This window comes from Peromyscus leucopus, chromosome 4 (assembly GCF_004664715.2).
Source record: "Peromyscus leucopus breed LL Stock chromosome 4, UCI_PerLeu_2.1, whole genome shotgun sequence".
Classification (NCBI taxonomy): domain Eukaryota; kingdom Metazoa; phylum Chordata; class Mammalia; order Rodentia; family Cricetidae; genus Peromyscus; species Peromyscus leucopus.
In genome coordinates, this window is record NC_051066.1 from 120,687,488 (window position 1) to 120,709,152 (window position 21,665).

Below are 21,665 nucleotides of genomic sequence, written 5' to 3' on the forward strand. Positions count from 1 at the left end.
CTATACAGGTCCTTTTGAGGAAGACCCCATAGCCTTCATAGTTTCTAAATGAAATCCAGAGTCATGGCCATGAGCATAATGAAAACCTGCTATGCTATGAACAGCTCTGCCCATTCTGCTGCGATTGTCCAAGGCTCAGAATGAGAGCTGGTGGTGCAGGACTGTACTCACAGCTACTCAAGGCTGACGCAAGAGGACCACAAGTTTACAGCCAGCCTGAGGAATACGGGGGAGTGACCACCACCTGATCTAGCCAAATAAGCCCAGGTTTTATTGGGTGTGAAGCAGCCATGTTGACCCAATCTTAGGGTCTCAGTTTATTGTCTCCTGGGCTTTGGAGAGGAGGCAGTCAAGCTGGGACACACTTTTAAGTTTTTCAAAGCATCCAAAGATTTAGTAACTACAAGAATCTCAGGATTTAAAATTCCTGGATACACAAGCCCTTCTGTATTAGGGTTCTTCTAGGTCCTGCCTGGGCAACTTACATGTTTCAAAAGAAAAAAGTAAAATGAGAGCAGAGAATACAGCTCACTCTTAGAGCTTTTGCCTAAAATATGCATGGCCCTGGCTTCAAACCTTCGCAGGTTCCCAACCCCACAGCATGTACTGAGAGACACCAAAGAATTCTGCTCCTCCACTGAATTACCAAGAAGCATCTCTAGGGCGCCATTTCCCCTGGCGGGTGTATTTGTGTGTGTATGGGGCAGGGGCGTAGAGGGGTGGCAGATGGCACCGGATGCGGAAATCGCTGCAGGGATCACTGGGGAGTGTAGTTCCTCGGGCAGAGGCGCTGAGAGGAGAATGACTACGATTTAGGAACGTGGTCTTTGGAAGGAGGATAAGGCCTCCAGGTGCCGCAGCGCTCACACTCCAGCTAAGCGTAGCACTCTGCCAGAAATGGACCGATCGGAGGACAATGGGAACTGCGGGCGGTACAAGCTAGTGGGTGGCGCGGGGCATGCCGGGAGGCGTGGTTCCTGCGCCTGGAGGATCCTGGGTGATGTAGTCCGGGCGCCTGCTGGGGTGGGCTGGGGGTCGCTCCTCAGCTGGTGGCCGGAGCAGCACCTTGTTCTTTGGTGGCGTTGGTGAGTGCCTCTCCCGCGGGGCCCTGTTCTGGACCGAGAGGAAGATCCTGCAGGGCTGGTCTAGGGTCTAGCCTGGGCACTGGGCAGTAGTGCTGGAATCTGGGAGCTGAGGGGATGCGCAGGCACGGGTGTGTTATCTTGGGGGTGTGGGCACGCACCTCTGAGGAAGTGGTGTGAGCCTCAGCTGTGAACCCCAGTGTTATGTGGGTGCAAGGCTTTTCTATGTTAGGATTGTTGCGGGTGGGGACAGGTTCAGCGTTGGTTGAAATCGCGGTATTGTTAGGAGCTCGCTCATGCTCTAAGTGCCCACGAAGGTGTGGCTTAAGTGAGGAGACTTTTAGGGGTGTGATATTTACTAGGTGTTGGCGTGGGACTGTCTAGGTCTTTTTTTTTTTTTTTTTTTTTTTTTTTTTTTTTGTGTGTTTTGGGGAGCTGGTGGTCTTTGGGTCCTACCACTCCTCAACTTTGCTGGAATGTGGTCAGGGCCCCCTGCCCCAGCCAAGTAAGTCCAGGTTTCACTGAGTGTCAAGTGGCTGTGTTGACCCATTCTTAGGGTCTCAGTTTAGTGTTCCCCACTCCAAGTTAGGGCTTTGGAGAGGAGGCGGTCAAACTGGGACCCATTCCTCAAGTTTTTTAAAGCATCCAAAGACTTAGTGACTGCAAGCACTTTTAAATTGCATTTTACTGTTTTTTTAAGGAGAAATTTCAAACAGCTGGAAAGATAAAAACTCCAAAGACCTGTCACTCAGATCCAACACTTGCCACCTTGTGGCTAACCACGATTCATCTCAAAGTGAACACACTAAGAATCCTTACAACCCTAAAGACTGGTCTTCACAGCTGTTTCACAAGCTGTCACTTCACAGTTTTGTCACCTTGACGAGGGCCTCATCTCATCGAGTCTCCAGTCTCATGTGTAAAATGATAGGTAGCAGCTACCCTGAGTTGTTGTAAGGCTAGCATGAAGGCTGCCTGGAACAGTCTCTGGAATGTTCCAAGTGTCCAGTAAGTGTTGACTTTCATTACTACTGGCAGAGAGGATTATCTTACACCTCCCACCAGCAGCATGCCAGGGAAGGCTGAGTTCTTAGGCTCCATCCCAGCTTGCTTTCTAGGAAGTACCCACAATTCTCCTCATCTTGTCTTCTGAGGCAGGTCCATTTCCAATGCCTTTAAGGAAGAAGAGGTGCACTGCCCTACTGGAGCTTGAGGATTTCCAAGGACTTTGCTGAACCTTTTGTGTGTTTGTTTGCTTGTTTGTTTTGTTTTTGTGCTTCCTGTGACCCCTGGCTGCCTACAGTACCTCCTGCTGGGGAGAATGCTTTTGGGTTCCTGACTGCCCAGCGTCAGGTGAGTCTCATTCATTTTTGCATCCTGAACCAGAAGTACGTGTCTGTTGCTCTCTTTCAACATCTTGTATCTCATGGTATCCCGCTGGGGATTAGAACCCCAGCTGGTTCCTCCAGGAAGATCACCTTGTTCCAAGGGTGACAGTTTTCACAGGGAATATCCAGGCCTTGTGTGCTCACTTATTACACCCCCATTCATTTCCCCTGCATTCCACCTCAGCATTTGTTTAGCCTAGGGCTTGTCAGGAGCCAGCCTGGGTCTGTCCTCATTTACTGTTTGTCCCGCTGGAATAGTCTTCAGGAATTTTCAGTTATTTTCCTGGCACCTACTTTATCTCTAACACCTAGTGACATCTGCACACACACACACAATTTTATTTTAAAAGATGTACAACTCTAGTGTGTACGATTTCATTGTTACACCCAGCAACATTAGTAACTTGTTAATATGATTTAATATTCAGTCCATATGGATTTGATTTTTGTTGTTTCTTTTTCTCTCCAGTCATAACATCTGTGACGAAAGGCAGGTAAAGGAGAAGTATGTGGAATTCAGCAAGCTGGCTTTCTCTTTCTATGCCCTTCCTCCTGTTTCTCTGGGCCTTGCTGGTCTGGGTTTAACAGCTGTAACTTCTAGCTGGCTGTCTGAGTTTGCCTCGCTCCTTTGTTCTTTCCAGATTCACTTCCTCTGTGATTGGCTGTGGAATCCTCTAGTTCCACACATGCTCACCTAACTCTGAGGACTGTAATTGTACTTTCCGCCCGCTTGTCTCTTGCACACTGCAGTAAGGCCTTTCATTTCCACACACCGGGATCTGGTCGGACTCCATCCTGCTCTTCTCCAGATACGCTCCACCCTACTGTGTTCCGGTAATTCTTTAAAGGGGAGCAGAGACCTGGCGACTCCTTTTTAGGTTGCCCAGACTCACAACCTTGGGGACATCCTTGATTCTTGTTTTTGCTGTCTACAGTAGCCAAATCTGAAATCCGATGACCTCTAACCCCTGCCGCTCCCACTGTGGTCTGGGTCACCATTTTCCACAGAAGATTATGGTCTCTTGACCTCTTCACGTGGTCTTTTACCCTGCCCCAAGACACGTTGGTACAGAAACCACAAGGATCTTTTCAGCTAAAAATCAAATTATGTCATCCATTTACAAAACCCCTTCCCAGTGGCTTTTCCTCCTAATCAAAGTTAAAACCAGTGTCCTCCAGCACTAGGTCTCATTGCCCCATATTTACGTTTGGACTTCATCTCCACTCTTCTGTCCTGATATACCACATCAGTTACATCCATTGCTCCTTTACTCTGGCAGCCTTTGTTCAGACTGTTCTCTTGTCTGAGATATTTACTCCCTCATACCTTTCAGATCCTCTGTGACCTTATAGAGCTCTCTCTAATCACTCTATTTAAAATCCCAGAGCCCAGCTACTTCTGTTACTACTTTTCTTCTGTGCCTATCCATGTTTGTTAAACTGTAGTCTTATTCATTCATCTATTCACCCAGACTGTGGTCATTTATGTTGAGCCATACAAGACAATACTCTCGACACCTTTGGTGCTTTAGTGGGTTCACAGGAAGACTGGGGTCAGCAAGGACCCCTGGTCTCACCCTCTTCGTGTAGCATGTGGTACCTGGCCCCCTGTCTCGGTGTGTTCTCTCCAGGAGGGTAATACATGGTATCTTAGGATTCCCAAGAGTGAAAGCTGTCTAGTGTTCTTCAGATGTAAGCTCGTGGCACAGTGTTACCTGAATCACATTTATTAGTTAAAGCAGAGGCAACCCAAAACCAAGGTTTAAATTTGGGATAATTTGAACAGGAGAAAATGTAGTGATAATATATTATATTATAATCCCACAGATAAGATAAGAACCCATCTAGACATAAATAAAAACTGAATTCAATAAACAGGGAGATGGGACAGCGGTTCTTGCAGAGTTCTAATTAATGAATTTAGGATGGGCAGGGGAAAGAGAACATTGTCATTTTGTACATACCACAATAACAACTAGTGTGGTGAGCTTCACACATGTCTCGTCAAGTCAGTGAGTGGAGGTTTGAAGAGACACAGGTTATTGGTATAATCTCTAGCTGTCCCTCAGTAGTGTGACTGATACTGTTATACATACCAGGGAACCAATACTCCAATAGCTCAGGTTACTGCTCTCCACGCTTTGCGTATATGTTCAGAGTAGCATGGTGGACCACACTGTCTTTTTGTGAGGAGCCACTGTATAATTTTGTGGCTGTGCCATTTTCCATTCTTACCTGTAATGTGCAGGGACAGAGTTGTGATTTTGAAAACTTGATCGGAGGCTGGTTTCTTTTGCTTAATGTCCTCTGTGTTCTTCCAGACTCCTGGGTTCTCTAGTGGATGTCTTGGAGTTGAGGCAGCTTTTCTCACCTGTCTCATATTACTTTCATATTTGATTCAGGTCAGTCATCTGTTCGGTTTTGCTTTGGAGACAGGGTCTCTCTGCATGGCCCTGGCTGTCCTAGAACTCACTGTATAGACCAGGCTGTCCTTAAAATCACAGAGATTCACCTGCCTCTGCTTTCCAAGGGCTGGGGTTAAAGGCTTGTGCCACCACATTCAGCCCCAGTCATATGTCTTAGAAATGCTTTCTTCTATCATACTTTCTATATTTGTTCTGCTCACTGTTTTTGTTTTTGCTTTCAGAAAGAGTAATTATATGAATTTATACTTTTGTCCACTTTCCTTCCTCACCTTTCTCTCTGGTCCTTTTGCATCTTTATTTTTTTTAAAGATTTGTTTATTTATTATGTATACAGCATGTATGCTTGCAGGCCAGAAGAGGGCACCAGATCTCATTACAGATGGTTGTGAGCCACCATGTGGGTGCTGGGAATTGAACTCAGGACCTCTGGAAGAGCAGCCAGTGGTCCTTAACTGCTGAGCCATCTCTCCAGCCCTTTTTTATACTATGAGGTTTTTTTCTGGTCATTTTTAAATGCCTGTCATTTTTATTTCAATCTATTTTTTTTGGATATCTTGTAATTTAGTCTTCACTTTTCATAAGCAATCCTACAAATAGGTTTATCTGTGTTTTCTTTCAGAAGTCCAGTCAAATCTTCTTGGTGTCTAGATTTTACCTGCCCATTTCTCAGTTTCTTAGTTTTTGAATTTTTGATTCTAGATGTTTCAAGATACTTAATTCAAGCTGGAGTTAGGATTTTGTTTGGTTCTTTTCTTCCTCAATATCTTTGAATGAGGTCATTTTTAGCTGAATTGTTTGGATTCTCATTTTCTGCTTTACATTTTAATTTTAAATGATTTTTGAGATTTACTTGTATTTTACATGTATGGTGGTTTGCCTGTACGTATGTCTGTGCACCACATTTCTACAGTGCCTGTGGAGACCAGAAGAGGGCATTGGATCCCCTGAGCTGCAGATGGTTGTGAGCTGCCATATGAGTGCTGGGAATTGAACCCTGTCCTCTGGAAGTACAAACAGTGCTCTTAACCCCTCCGCTGTGCATTTTAATAGATTCCTATGTACATGTAACGGTCTTATTAACTAAGAAACACAGAGTCAAATGCAGAGTTAAAAGCCCAAGAGGTCAGAGCTGAGACTAAAAATCCTTTCTTACCCCTCGCTGCCACTGCCCTCCTTCCCCTGAGAAAGAGGCCTGCCTACTTCCTGTGTCTATCTTTTATTGACTTTCTGTTCTGCCTTCTTATTGGTTGTAAACCCAACCACATGACCTCCTCGTCACTGCCTGTCTATACAGACCTCTAGGTCTCTATGGTTGGTATTGAGATTAAAGGTGTGTGTCTCCATGCTGGCTGTATCCTTGAACACACAGAGATCTGCCTGTTATGTGATCGGGATTAAAGGCGTGCGTCACCACCGCCCAGCTTCTGCTATGGCTTGCTATTAGCTCTGACCCCTGGGCAACTTTATTTATTAACATACAAATAAAATCACATTTCAGCACAAATATCACCATATTCCTGTTTACATGTCTGCATTTCTGTAAAGTGAACTGCCACATCCTAGTGTGTTTGAGGCCATCTCCCCACCCTAGCTTGAGAAAATGCTTTTGTAAACTTAAATGTGATTTCCATATGTGGTTGCTGAGGAGGGAGAGGTTTTAAGTCCTCCGGTATTTGTTTTCATCTGCTTTGCTTTGCAGGAACCCAGATTCCCCTGGCTTGTCTCCCCTTTACCTTGCTGTTTCCCAGAAGGTACTTTTCTTCACACTCCTTCTAGAGAAAGCATTTTCACCTGACACCCTCTCCTTTTGGTTTTCCTTTCCCAGATGTACTTTCAAGATACTGTCCTCCTTCGGGGAGGCTGGGAAGGTGGCTCCAGGGTTCCAGAGAGCCGAGAGAATAGTGGTGAGTGCCTCCTGTCTTCATTACTGGCTGTCGTGGGATGCACAGACTCTTCTCTTGTCCTGACTGTCGTATGGTGCTTACCAGGGTCCAGGGTCCTGTTCCATCTGAGTGATCGCATCTGCAGGCACCACTGAGCGTTCCTTTGTGCTTAGCCTGTGTGTCCGGTATTTACCCAATGATTAACTCTGCACCACACAGTTCTTCAGTGTGAAACAGTGTGCACATTCCTTTGTTCATCTTCAAACCTCCTCTTGGCTGAGAGTGACCCCACTGTAAAGAACAGGAAGAAGCGGGCATCTCTCTCCCTCACAGACAACAATTGGATTGCTGGAATATGTCAGCATACCTATTTCGATAGAGTTTAGCTCCAGCCTACAGATTCCATTGGGAAGACGTGAATGACATGCCAATTGGTTTCAGCTCTTGGTAGAGTAGTCTGCCCTTTTGCCCCTCATGGCCAGCAGCCGTGTCCATGTTACTGCAGCAGCTGGCATACAGCTGCTGGGAGCCTTCTATCCAGGTGTCAAGGGTATATGTTCTGGTGGTTGTTACTGATCTCATCTCCGCCAGCTACAGTGGCTACGTAAGAACTGGGAAGTTAGAAAGATTTGGAAGGCAACAGGAATGAGTCACTGGAACTGCAGATAGGACCACTGAAATTAAGTTTGGGGACCATGAAAAATATTACAGAAAATAAACAGAGACTTAGGGATCTGTTGGGACACCAGGTAAACCAGTATACACTGGTGGGGTTATCATCAGCTCTTATGTTTGTTTTCTGTTTTTTTGAGACAGGGACTCACTATATATCCCTGACTCACCTGGAATTCTCTGTGTAGACCACATTGGCCTCAAACTCATAGAGATCCACTTGCCTCTGCCTCCAGGTGCTGGGTCCTAATGGTGTGTGCCACCACTCCTGGCCACTGTGGGATTATGAAAAGGGGAAGAGGAGAGACATTTGAGGAAATAGTGGCCTCACATTTGCTGGGTGGCATGAATATGAACAGACAAGGCGCTGAGCAGCACAAGGTGGGACAGGCTGGGACATCTACACCGGGACACAGGATAGTGAAAGGATTAAACCAGACTTCAGAGACTATTTGGAAAAGAGCAAGAAGAAAGCAACCCTGAGTACCTGGGATCCTAAATGAGACTATCAGCAATATCTCATCGTCCATCTCCGAGGGCAGGAAGCAACAGGTTGGTAGTTCTGCTTTGATCATAGTGCATAAAGATGAACAAGGGTAAACCAACTAGATCTAACAGACATCCCAATGAAACCAGATAATTGCCCTCTCAAGTGCATATGGATAGCTTTCAGCATCCATATGCATTACATTGCACCACAGATTACCAGTAATCTTAGAAAGGTATATATCATACACCACAGTGAAATAAAACTATAAACCAGCAGCAGAAGGAAAACCAAAAAATCCTCACATACCTGGAAATTAAATAGTATATCCAAACCAATGTGTGAAAGAGGAAATCAGAAACTTCTAGAGACAAGTGAAGACAAAAACACAAATTATATGGTGGAATCAATGTTGAGCAACAGTTTGAAGCATAGTGCTTAGATTTAAGGAGATGAGGAGGCCAGGCGTTGGTGGCGCATGCCTTTATCCCAGCACTCGGGAGGCAGAAGCAGGTGGATCTCTGTGAGTTGAGGCCAGCCTGGTCTACAAAGTGAGTTCCAGGACAGCCAGGGCTGTTACACAAACTAACCCTGTCTGGAAAAAAAACAAACAAGCAAAAGAAGAGAAGGGGGAGGGGGAGGAGGAGGAGGAGGAGAAGACGACAACTAGGGCCTTGAATGCCACTCAGTTGACACAATGTTTTTCTAGCCTGCAAGTAGCCCTGGGTTGATCCTCAGCACCACATAATCCAAGTATGGTGGCCCAAACCTGTAACTCCAGCCTGTGTGGCGATGCAGAGAGCTCAGAAGTTCAGTCATTCTCAAGTACGTAGCAGATTTGAAGCCAGCTTAGGCTACATGAGAACCTGTCCTTAAAGAGAGACAGGGAAAAAGAAGAGTCTAGGGGAACAACTTAGAGCTGAAACACAAATTAAACTATTAAACCAAAGGTAATAGATAACAAAAATAATAAATATTACAATAAAAGCAAATGAAATAGAGAAGCTGGATTTATTGGTGCATACCAATATTTCCAGTACTTGGAGGGCTGAGGCAGGAGGTTTGCTTTAAATTGTAGGCCAGCCTGGGCTACATAGCAAGTCTAAAAACAACCCCCCCCCAAAAAAAGGAAAATTAATCAAACTTAAAGTTCTCCAGAGGCATCAAAATTTATAACTATATTAAAATGTGAATTATTCAAATAAGAAATGAAAAATGAGGTAGAAATTAAGAGGATTATAAGAGTACTATAAACTGTGCACCACCAAATGAAACAGACTTTGAAGAGGGGGTGGCAAAGAAATGGACATCCCAACTAAGACTTGACTCAATCATTGAGCCCTGTTCACCAAGAAGGGCTTGTGACCTGGTGGCTTCACTGGGAAATTCTACCAAACACTTAAAGAAGAGCTAATGCCAGCCCTCAAACTTTCCCCCAAATATGGAAAATTGGATAAATTATTCTTTGAAGTCAGTATTACTCTTGGTGCCCAAACCAGACAAGGACACCAAAAGAAGACTACAGATTTGTTACAGTGAGAAAAAGGAAGGAAAAAAAACCCTTCAAGAAAATGCTAACGGAATTGAAAAGCACATTAAAAGAATGATGTATTCTAGGAAGGATCGATTCTTGGGATGTAAAGATGATGGTTTAACATTAAAAAAAATCAGTGTATCACGTCACATTGTTAGTTGAAGGAAAAGCCACATGATCATTCTGCTGGATACAGAAATGTACTTGACAAATTAAATACCTTTATATGAAAACTACTTAAAGGAGAGGCCATATGAGAAAGTCTCACAGTGTGTGTATGCCAAGATGAAAGGCTAGATAGCCATAACACAGGGACAGGATAAAGATGCCCACTTTTGCCAGGCGGTGGTGGCACACACCTTTAATCCCAGTACTTGGGAGGCAGAGGCAGGCAGATCTCTGAGTTCAAGGCTACTCTGGCCTACAGAGCTAGTTCGGGACAATCAGGGATACACAGAGAAACCCTGATTGAAAAAACAACAACAAAGGAAGACCACTTTTGCACTTGCATCAACAGAGTATCAGAAGTTCTAGCCAGTGAAAAAGAAACACAAAGCATTGATTTCAGAAGAAAACAGTAAAATTACCTCTTTAGAAATGGTGTAATCTTACATGTTGAAGATCCTATAGATTACATGCATGTACACACCTATTAGAACAAATTTATAGCAACAACACACAAAACCAATTTGATATCTATAGACTAACAATGAGCAACACTAAAAGAGAATTAGAAAAAAACTCTATATGCATCAAAAGGAGTAAAATACTCAGAACTAACCAAGGATATGAAAATGAAAGAACATCGCTGAAAGAATTAAAGAAACAGAGCTTGGGGTGTATCTCAGAAGTAGAGAAAAAAAAACCCTTCAAGAAAATGCTAACGGAATTGAAAAGCACATTAAAATAATGATGTAATCTAGGAAAGATCGATTCTTGGGATGTAAAGATGATGGTTCAACATTTAAAAAATTATAAGAATTTATAAGCGTTTATGAGAATCTGACTTCAATCTTCAGTACCACCAGAGTGAAAAAAGAAAAAAGAAACGAAAGAAGTCACAAATAAATGGAAAGGTGCCATGTGCTATTGGACTGAAAACTTAAATACCACTGAAACCATCATTCAGGCTCAATGTAAACATCTATCAAAAGCTCAGTGACTTTTGTTTTACAGAAATAGAGTTCACCCTAAAGTTCATGTGGGATCTGAGGGACTCTGAGTACCTGGAGCCATCATGAAAGAGAACAAGGCTGAAGGACTTCAGCTGTAGATTTCATGAATTTCCAGAAAGTAATTCTAATCCCAGCTTCAGTCCTGGTATAGATAGACCGATGGACAGAAGAGAAGACATCAAAGTCAACCCTGGCACATGTGGCCAAATGGTTTTCATTAAGAGGGCAAAAGCATCCAGTGTGGAAAAGACAAGGTCTGTCAGAAAAGAGAAGGTGAACACTTAGCTTGCACCATGTGCAGGGGAAGGGAGGGAGGGAGTCAGGACCCAGCATGAGAGCCCCACTGTATACCTCTGAAAGGAAACAGGTGCATGGGATACTGGACTTGGTGATTTCTTGGAAATGGTATCAAAAGCACAGACAACAAAAGGAAAAGAAGTAGAAATACTGGGCTTCATTAGAACTTTACATTTTTTCATCAAAAGGAAAGAATCCTATTTGTAAGTTACCTAACTGAGAAGGAATGTCAAGAATATAGAAAGGACATATAACAAAAGATTCAGTGTGTTCAAATGGTATGTGTCAGCATTTTTGTAAAGAAAATGCAGACGTGACCAACATATTATCATTCTGTCACTGTAGTGCAATACCTGAAGTAATCGGCTTACAAATAAAAGCTTCATTCTGGCTCAGGGTTTGGAAGGTTCTAGTCTATGGTGGCTTTGGGCTTGTAGTAAGGCAGCAAATGGCCATGGAGTGAAGGGGGGAACAAAACCACTTACATGGAGAACCAGGGACCAGAGAGAAGTGAAATGGGCCGTGGTCTCAGAGTTCTCTTTGAGGGCCTGCTCCCACTGACTCACTTCTTAAAGGTTCTGCTCCCTCCCAGTAGTACCTTTCTGGGGTCAAGTCTGTAACCCATGATCCTTTAAAGGATACCTAGTATACACACTTGCCAGCCAGTGAGCACATAAAAAGTACATAAGCACATAAAAATATAACCAGTATTGAGATACACGTAAAGACTTTATTCCCATGTCTATAATTTTTTAAAAGATTTATTTATTTATTATGTATACAGTGTTCTGCCTGTGTGTATGCCTGCAGGTCAGAAGAGGGCACAGATCTTATTACAGATGGTTGTGAGCCACCATGTGGTTGATGGGAATTGAACTCAGGACCTCTGGAAGAGCAGCCAGTGCTCTTAACTGCTGAGCCATCTCTCCAGCTCTCCCCCATGTCTGTTATTAAAAAGGGATGGGGGATGGGGGATGGGGAGATGGCTCAGTTGCCAAAGTGCCTGCTGCACAGGCATGAGAAGCTGAGCTTAGATGTCCAGCACCCATATAAAGAGCTAGGCATAGCAACATGCATCTGCAAGCACAGCACTGGTAGGGAGGTGAGGGCCTAGGTGGATCCCTGGAGCTCATGGTCATCCAGCCTAGTGGATGAATGAGCTCTAGGTTCATCAAGAGATCCTGACTCAAAAAATCGGAAGAGTAGGCTGGGAGTAATGGCATATGCCTATAATCCCAGTACTCAAGAGGTAGAGGCAGGTGAACTCTCTGAGTTCAAGGCTAACTTGGCCTTCATAGTGAGTTCCAGGCCAGCCAAGGTTATATAGTGAGATCTTGTCATATAAATAGATAAATATTTGTCTGGCCTCCGTACACACAAATGCATGCTCCCACACACACCAACATACATATAAACCACACAGTAATGGTTTTAGAGAGGGTATGGAAAAACTAGAGCCCTTTGTATATTGTTAATGAAATGGATGTGGCACTGTGGACACAGAATTACCATTTGATCCAGTTAAGTCCACTTTGGGGTATGCACTCAAAAGAATTGAAGGTGCCAGGTGGTGTTGGTACAAACCTTTAATCCTAGCACTTGAAAGGCAGAGGCAGGTGGAGCTATGTGAGTTTGAGGCCAGCCTGGTCTATGAAGTAAGTCTCAGGACAGCCAGAGATTTTACACAGAGAAACTCTGTCTTGAAAAAACAAACAAACAAAAAGACTAACAAAAAGAAGGTAAGAACCCAGATATTGGGTGTACATAGCAATTATTCACAGTAGCTAGAAGCTATGTCCATCAATTACAGAAGAGATGTAACATACAAATGCAGTGAAATATTGCTTAGCTTTACAGAGGAATGACAAGAGTGTGTGTGTCTATGTGGATGAGCCTTAAAGGTGCGCTAACTGAAATAAGCCACACATTGTGTGATTCCCTTTATATAAAGGGACAGAAATGGCCTTTACTAGAGTTGGGAAGTTACTTTTCAAGACAGAGTTTCTGCAGGGAAGTGCTGAGAATGTTGTGGAGAGAGAAGTGGCCATGGTTGGCAGCACCCTTGATGCTACTCAGCTGCTTGCTTACTGGTAAAACAGTGACTTTTGCATTGTGTATATTTTACCACAGTAAAAGTTAATCATCTCCAGGCTGCTTCACTCCACTTACTTGGTTCCATTCTGGATAGTGAGCTCTTCCTGCCCATGGTTTGGGCCTCCCTTTTCCCTCTGCCTGTGCCCAGGATGCCCTAGGCTCTGCTCCCCATAGCCTTATCTGGAATACTAGTGCCTTGTTTTTCCCCCAGTTCCTTTCTGTCCAAAGGACTGAGTACCTGGGCCCGGGGTTAGCAAACCTCTTCACAGCGTGTTCTCAGTCGAGGAGCCAAGGAGAATGAATCTGGGTACAGGAGAATGGGGTGGACATGAGTAGCAAGAGGTCCCACTGTGGCACCCAGTGTGTGTGGGTTTAATTGCCATTAGCCATGTTTTCCATGTGAGAAAGCTGAAGCATTGGTTTATGACAGAGTTGGGCCTGAAACTTGGGGACTGTGGCTCAGATACCTCACCACCCCTCTGTGCCTCTCAGCTCGGGCTGAGTTGTAGCTTATTTAGGCTTTGGTGTTATGAAACTGTATGAATTTCAGATGCTTCAACATGAATATCATGTGGTAGACTATTTGGTCTCTTACATTTTTAAAACTTAGAAGTCTGGGGACTGGAGGAGTGACTCCATGGTTAGGAGAGTGCACTGCTCTTGCAGAGGACCAGCACCTTTCGGGTGGTTTACACTGCCTGTAACTCTAAGTCCAGGAGACCAGATGCCCTTTGTGTGTATCCTCTCTGTACACCTATATGTATGTGCATACACATAGACATGCGTGCATCTACACAAATAAAAACTGAAAAACAAACCCAGTAACTCAGAAAGGCTCTTAGGCCTTACTGGTTTTTTTGTTTGTTTGTTTGTTTTTTTCCCCTGAGACAGGTTTGTCTGTGTAGCCCTGGCTGGCCTGGAACTTGCTCTGTAGACCAGGCTGGCCTCAAACTTACAGAGATGAGACTGGGATTAAAGACGTGCACCATCACCACCGCTTGTTGTTTTATTTTTATGTGTTGACTTTTCTGCTAGATTTAAAATTCTCAGGACTTACAGTTTTACTTTTTGCATGAACAAACTAGCCTGCCAGAACTTTCAATCTCTAGGGTTAGAGGTCTCAGATCATATGGCATCAGGGTGGCAGCCAGAGCAGATGCAGTCTTTCTCACTGCCTCTGCTGGGGTAGCCTCTCAGTGCCCTCACCCTGTGCCACATCAGGGCTGGCTTGGGGCCAAGCAGGACCGTTCTGTGTTACAGGTGCACATGGCATTCAGAGATGTGGCTGTGGATTTCTCCCAGGAGGAGTGGAGCCTGCTGAACCCTGCTCAGAGGTCCCTGTACAAAGAGGTGATGTTGGAGAACTACAGCAACCTGGTCTCTCTGGGTAAGCCGAGTGTCTCTCAGGACTGACGTTCTCAATTAGTGCATGTATACACAGAAGTTTAGGCTGTACTTGCAGCAGCCATCTTACTTTTTGGCTTGTTTGACATGAGTAAAGACATTTTGTTCTCTGCTTTTCTAGGGAAGTCTGATTTTGTAGAGTTGAACGTCAGTGTGTGTGTGTGTGTGTGTGTGTGTGTGTGTGTGTGTGTGTGTGTGTATGTACTCTGCATCTCTAGGCTTTTCCCTCCAGTCTGGGTTTAAATAAGACAGGTGTGTCAGACTTGTCATTTTTGTGACAAACACCCATGAAAACAACTTAAAGGAATTACTTTTCTTGTTTTTGTTTTTGAGGCAGGGTCTCACTATATACCACCGGCTGTCATAGAATTCACTACATACACTAGGTTGTCCTCAAACTTGTAGAGGTCCATCTGCCTCTGCCTCCCAAGTGTTGGGATTAAAGGCGTGTGTCACCATGCTCAGAAGGAGGACTTAGGTATTTCAGCTCACAGTTCCAGTGTGTTGTGGTAGTGGGGCTTGATAGATCATAGCGGTATACTTCATGGCAGCTAGGAAGCAGAGAGAGGGAGGAGGGTAAACCTGTATGTGTGGACTTTCCCCCATCTCTCTTCTATTCAGGCCCAGCCTAGGGTGATGCCACCCCCTTTCAAGGTAGGTCTTTCTTCCTAGTGAGTCCTCTCTGGAACCTCTCACAGACCGTCTGAACGGTGCACTTTACTGATCTAGACATTTCTCTACCCAATCAGGTTGAGAGTCAGGATTCACTTTAATAGAGTTTTGCCCCCCCCCCCCAGCATGGAGTAGAATCAGTGTATCCTCCTCGAGATCACTGTCCCGATAATCTCAAGTAACTGTTAACCCTTGGCACTGCCCCCTGAAGCTCCTCCCTCAGTCTTTGCTTTTGAGTCTATTCCAAAGGCCAAGTCAGAATTCCTTCTACACCTAACCTACAGCCATCCTGTTTTCTTTTCTGGTGAGCAGGAATTCCATTTTCAAAACCAAAACTCATCACCCAGCTAGAGCAAGGGAAAGACACATGGCAAGAGGAGAGAACATGTCCACAGGTGGCCTGCCAAGGTGAGTGGGAAAGGCCTGAGCATATGGGATACAGGGCTGATAGCGGCCCAGGATGCTGAAGAGAAGAGGCAGAGATGAGGAACTGAGGATTTGACCCATAGGGCCACCCTGTCTTCATGCAGGAGCATTCCTGGGGTCTCTTGTCTCTTTTTCCTTGAAGCCTTTTGGCCTCCTGCCTCTGCTTTCTGAGTACTGGGATTAAAGTCATGCACCACCATGCCTGACTGAGTTTTTTTTTAAACTTATATTTATATTTAAACTTATATCAGTATTGATTAAAATCTGTGTAAACTATAAATACAGGAGCACCTGTAGACTTAAGATACTTTATAAATTAATTCGTTGACCTGATCATATTTTGTGTTCCATTTGTCCTGAGACTAAATAGTCCAAAGTGTACACATAATGGCAGATTCACAGTCAGTGGAAAAGATCATCCAGTGGAAAATTGAAATTTGTCTTCCTGTCACTCCATATAGATGTTAAAATAATGTTGAACTTTCTTTGAAGGGGCCAGTTTAATTCTGAGTTGTGTTGACTACAAATAAAAGCCAGCCACTTTGTGTGTACCCACAGAAGTTAGAAGACCATAAATAGGGCCATAAATAGAAACCCAGACTCAGCTATGATGTGAGTTGTGTAACACCTTAGATTACACAAACCAAAGCTGGTAAAAGCAGCCAGGCTTCAGATACACCCAAGAAACAGGCCCGAGGCACTGCTGGCTGCCTAGGCGGGGTGTTCCATAGAAGTGGGGCTGGGGAGGGATGGGTATCGGGTTGGATCAGAGGCTCCCAGACTGTCAATCACACCTGTAGTGACAACCAGTGGAGCCGCTGATGGGAAAGAATTGCACCCAGGTGCTGGAGAGATGACGCAGCAGTTAGGAGTTGTCTTGCTAAGGACCCAGGTCAGTTCTCAGCACCCACATGGTGGCTCACCATCACTGAACTCTACAGGCACCAGGCACACATGTGGTGCACATACATACATATATGCAGACAAAGCATTCGGACACATAAAAAATTTCACTAAAAAAGAATTGTACCTAGTTACTTATGACATACTGAAAGATAAAAGGGAAGGTATTTCTTTAGTAGTCTGCCATGTAGAAAGAGTAAAAGACTTTCATGCTAGGAAAGGGTGGTTACTTTAATAATTAAGACAGTTGTTCTGATTGTGTTAATTCGTTTATGACTGAAAACTGCATTTGGTATAGGGTAGAATAGTGTAATTCTGATAACTGTGATTGTGCATTGGCTCAGGAAAAGAGTGTCTAGGCAGATTCGGTAAGATCTGTACTAATTGCTCAAATTGGTTGGTCATTGATTGCCTTCAGCTGACCAGAACCAGCACCGCTCACACAGTACAACAAGAGGTGTAGCATAGAGAATTGTTTTCTGGTTTTTGTTTTGGTTTCTTTTCAGCTTCAGTGGTCATTTGATGTTTGTTGCTGAGTCTTCTCGGGACCTAGCCCTTCTTTGTCACAAACTGTCTCTGCTGTTAGACCCGTGTCCAGGGTTGTCTTTGGTTCTGTTGACACCTAGGCAGTGTGTCCTGTAGTTTTGTTCTTATAAACATGCTCTTGCTATGTGGTCCAGCTGGCCTTAAACTCGATGTGTATATCAGGCCTCAAATTCCTGATCCTCCTGCCTCAGCCTACCAGTCTTTCCTCTCCCCGTCAGTATCCCCTCATGTTTTCTGCCTGCCTGCTTGCCTCTCTCTCTCTCTCTCCCTATGTTTCTAGGGATCAATCCAAGGCTTGTGAGAGCTAGGCAAGCACTCTTTCATTCAGCTATATTTCTTTCTTTTTTAAAAAATAACATTTATTTTATTTCATGTGCATTTATGTTTTGCCTGCATGTATGTCTCTGTGAGAATGTCAGGTCCCTTGGAACTGGAGCTACAGACAGTTATGAGCTGCCATGTGGGTGCTGGGAATTGAACCCAGGTCCTCTGGAAGAGCAGTCAGTGCTCTTAACCGCTGAGCCATCTCTCCAGCGCCATTCAGCTCTTATTTCTAACCCTCATGTTTATTGTTTTAACTGATTCTTGGGGACATTTTTATTTAAACTAATTCTGGAAATTAACAGGGCTGCGAGGTTGGTAAGGGGCATCTTTTACAGTGCTGGGCACCTGGACTATGGTTGTGCTGTTCCCTGCCTTGTAGAAATTCTCACAAAGTAGTCCACTGATCGGTGTCTGTCGAGTGGGGACACTCTAGTTCAAGTGTGTCATGCATTTCTGTTGAACCCTTCTTTCTCTTCTCTAAAACACTTGTTGGCTGGAGCGGGGCATTCACATGCTGTGGTGCCCGTACAGAGGCCAGAGGACAACTCGTGGACTAAGTTCTCTCCTAACACGTGTGCAGATTTGGTGGCAGGCACCTCGACCCACTAACACCATCTGGGCTACCCACTCATCTCCTGTGCTGTCTTGCACTCAAGTTGGGATGATGCTTTCTCAGCCTGCCTACTTCATCCTCCAGAACGTCAGGAGATGTTTCCACGTGGGTTTTGTTAATAGCTCTCTGTCAAAAGCACAGCTACACAGTACACAGCGGATGTAGTTTCTGTCTCGGTGTGGTTGTGAGTCAGGGGTATTGTAGTAGTAACTGTGTGGAGACTTGTGTATTGGCCTGATTCACATATCTGTTAACTGTGGTGCTTTTGGTAGCCTCGCGTCTGTAGTGCTTATCCGGATGGAGTAGGAGATGTGAGATGTGGTGATGGGCTGGGGAGGAAGTCGTGTAGAGGAAGTCTTGAGGTGGCACTGAAGGACAAGGTGCAGTCACCGTTAGGTTGGGTAGGATTGCTTGGGCCGTCCAGACTCCATTCTGACTCATTTTTGTCTCTGCAGCACAGGCAAAGCGGGAACTCTGCCCCGGTCCTGTCTGCCCTCCAGATCTCACCAATCAGAAACTCCCTGTGCAGCACGTGCTGAGTGATCGCGCCCCATGGATCTTCACACGCCTATGTGACCCAGGGGACTTCTGTGACGGGGCCCAGGAGAAGCGCAGGGAGTCTCTGATAAGAGCTCCTGCAGAGAGAAATCAGAAGGTGGAGAGAGAGAAGGTGCCAGGCCTCCATCTAGAAGGACAAAGAAAAGGGGTTTGGGAGCCCTCTGCAGGCCATCCCAAAGGCAGCCAGTCAGCTCTCGGAATGGCATCAGATGGGTAGGGGTGGAGGCCAGTTCAGCTCAAGCTGGGAGCACGGAAGAGCCCGAAAAGCTGCTGAAGCGGATAGAAGTCTTGGGATTTGGACCGGTCAACTGCGGAGAGTGTGGGCTGGGCTTCCGCAAGATGACGAACCTGCTTAGTCACCAGAGGGTCCATTCAGGAGAGAAGCCATATGTGTGTGGGGTGTGTGAGAAGGGCTTCAGTCTGAAGAAGAGCCTTGCCAGACACCAGAAGGCACACTCTGGGGAAAAACCCGTGGTGTGCAGGGAGTGTGGGCGGGGTTTTAACCGGAAGTCGACACTCATCATTCATGAGAGGACGCACTCGGGCGAGAAGCCTTACATGTGCCGTGAGTGTGGACGAGGCTTTAGCCAGAAGTCAAACCTCATCATCCATCAGAGGACACATTCAGGGGAGAAGCCGTATGTGTGCAGGGAGTGTGGCAAAGGCTTCAGCCAGAAGTCAGCTGTTGTGAGGCACCAGAGGACACACTTGGAGGAGAAGACCATTGTGTGCAGTGACTGTGGCCTTGGCTTCAGCGACAGGTCAAACCTCATCTCCCACCAACGGACGCACTCAGGGGAAAAGCCTTATGCCTGCCAGGAGTGCGGGCGGTGCTTCAGGCAGAGGACAACCCTTGTCAATCACCAGAGGACTCACTCAAAGGAGAAGCCTTACGTGTGTGGCGTCTGCGGGCACAGCTTTAGCCAGAATTCAACTCTCATTTCTCACAGGAGGACGCACACTGGGGAGAAGCCATACGTGTGTGGGGTGTGTGGACGAGGCTTTAGTTTGAAGTCGCACCTCAACAGACACCAGAACATCCACTCAGGGGAGAAGCCCATTGTGTGCAAGGATTGCGGCCGAGGCTTCAGCCAGCAGTCAAATCTCATCCGGCACCAGAGGACGCACTCCGGGGAGAAGCCCATGGTGTGTGAGGAATGTGGACGAGGCTTCAGCCAGAAGTCAAACCTCATCGCACACCAGAGGACACACTCGGGAGAAAAGCCGTACGTGTGCCGAGACTGTGGGCGAGGCTTCAGTCACCAGGCTGGGCTCATCAGACACAAGAGGAAGCATTCGAGGGAGAAGCCATACGTGTGCAGGCAGTGTGGCCTGGGTTTTGTCAACAAGTCGGCTCTGATCACACATAAGCGGGCCCACTTGGAAGAGAAGCTTCGTGGGTGCAGGGAGTGTGGTCAAAGCTTCGTCCAGAAGTCACACCTCACCCTGCATCAGATGGCACACAAGAGGGAGGAGACTCACACATGCAGGACCTGCGGGCAAGGCTCTAGGCAAAGGTCTCACCTTAGCAGACACAGGAAGATGAAATGTGCCCACCACCAACTGCCCCTGCAGCCTGACTCTGAAGCCTATTTGGGGCAGCCGTCTGACCCCTTCTGTTCCCTTTGAAAATGAAGATTTTCAAAGAAAGGATTCATTGTCCAAACTCTTACACTTCCATGAAGTAGGAAAATGGACTTCATAAGACCTGTGGACAGCAACTCAGCCTACTTCCTTTCCAGTCTCATGTTGTGTGGCCTTTTGTCTAGTAAACTCGGCTTCTTTACAGATTTGCAACCTGATCTGTGATTCTCATTCTCTTGGGAAGGTGGACCTTTCAGGTATCGTGAACTCACTGTTCACAAAAGATCCATTGCTTGGATGATAAAGGCACAGTTGCAAGGCTGTTAAGGCTTCGGAAAGATTAAATGTGTGGCTCAGCAACCACGCCAGGTGCTTTCAGGGAATATCAAGGCAGTCATTCCACAACATTTTGATACTTCAATCCACTTTGTGGATGTGGTTTTATCTAATAGAATGCAATTCCATTAAAAGTATTGGAAACCCAATAGAAATACCAACTGAGAAATGTGATTTTCTTTTTCATCCAAATTCACTCCAAAAGTTGTTTTTATACCTAAATGTGCATACCCGATTTTTATAAGATGGCCCAGAAATGCAGTTAGGTTTTTCTTTTTCGTTTTGATTTCATGTAGTTAGGTGGTTTGCCTGCATGTATCACATGCATGCTTGAGCCTCTGGAGGCCGGAACTTAAAGCAACATCAGCTGCCTTATAACTGGAGTTGCAGATGGTTGTGCACCACCACGTGGGTGCTGGGAACTGAACCTGGTTCTCTGCAGGAGCAGCCATTGATTGCACTTTGCCTCCAAGACATCGCCTCAGTCCCCAAGCGCAGTTTTTCATCCAAATTTGCATACTAGGATTATCTGGATACAACAGCTTATTATAGTTTCCTTTCAAAATGCTCCTGAAACTAGGATTTTTTTCATCCAAATCCATTAGTTCTTGTAGTCTTTAGGAAATAATTGTGCCAGATTTAAAGAAAGTGACTCAGGTATGTGATTTTTTTCCTTAGGTTTTTCAAGTGTTCATAAATGATGTGCTACATTATTTACAAACTATCAAGAAGTAAATGGTTCATATCCTTCCACTCAAGTGTAGGGTTTTGGGGGACACAAGTGTGTTGTCAGGCTTCCCTCTGGGTGATCAAGAAACAAATTAAAAACCAAATTTATGTAAATAGTGTGGACTTGGGGGAGGGAAAAACCATACTTCTTCCCAGATTTCCTAGAAATGTGGTATTTTCATTTACATCTGCTCAAGTGTGGAGGTTTATAGAAACTAAATCTTTTAAGATATGCAGAAAATGTAACTTCTTACCAAATTCACTGAAATAGTGGAGGTTTTTTTTTTGTTACATATCCTTTGCAAGAGTTTTCTTCTAAATGGCATTGAAGTATGATTTTCTAGTCAAACTGGCTCAAATAGAGAAGCTGTGAGAAATAATTTTTATGCCAGAATTTTCTTCCAGTGTGGCTTAAAGACTTTATATTTCATCCAAACTTCTTGACTTGATGGGTACTGGGGTGGGGTGCGGGAAATAAGCCCTGTTACACACAAATAGTAAGAAAATACTTGTTAAATTTTGTAACTTCCTA

The 21,665-nt window shown here is 45.0% G+C and overlaps 1 protein-coding gene across 1 annotated transcript; it reads left to right on the plus strand.

Annotated features, from left to right (window-relative positions):
• Window positions 1-772: 772 nt before the first annotated feature.
• Window positions 773-21,513, plus strand: Znf133 (zinc finger protein 133). The gene is given in 6 exon segments (XM_028893262.2): window positions 773-1,085; window positions 6,722-6,800; window positions 14,299-14,425; window positions 15,427-15,522; window positions 18,382-18,543; window positions 18,546-21,513. Coding segments are annotated over 4 exon segments (1,947 nt in total). The 5' UTR covers window positions 773-1,085; window positions 6,722-6,800; window positions 14,299-14,304; the 3' UTR covers window positions 20,114-21,513.
• Window positions 21,514-21,665: the final 152 nt, after the last annotated feature.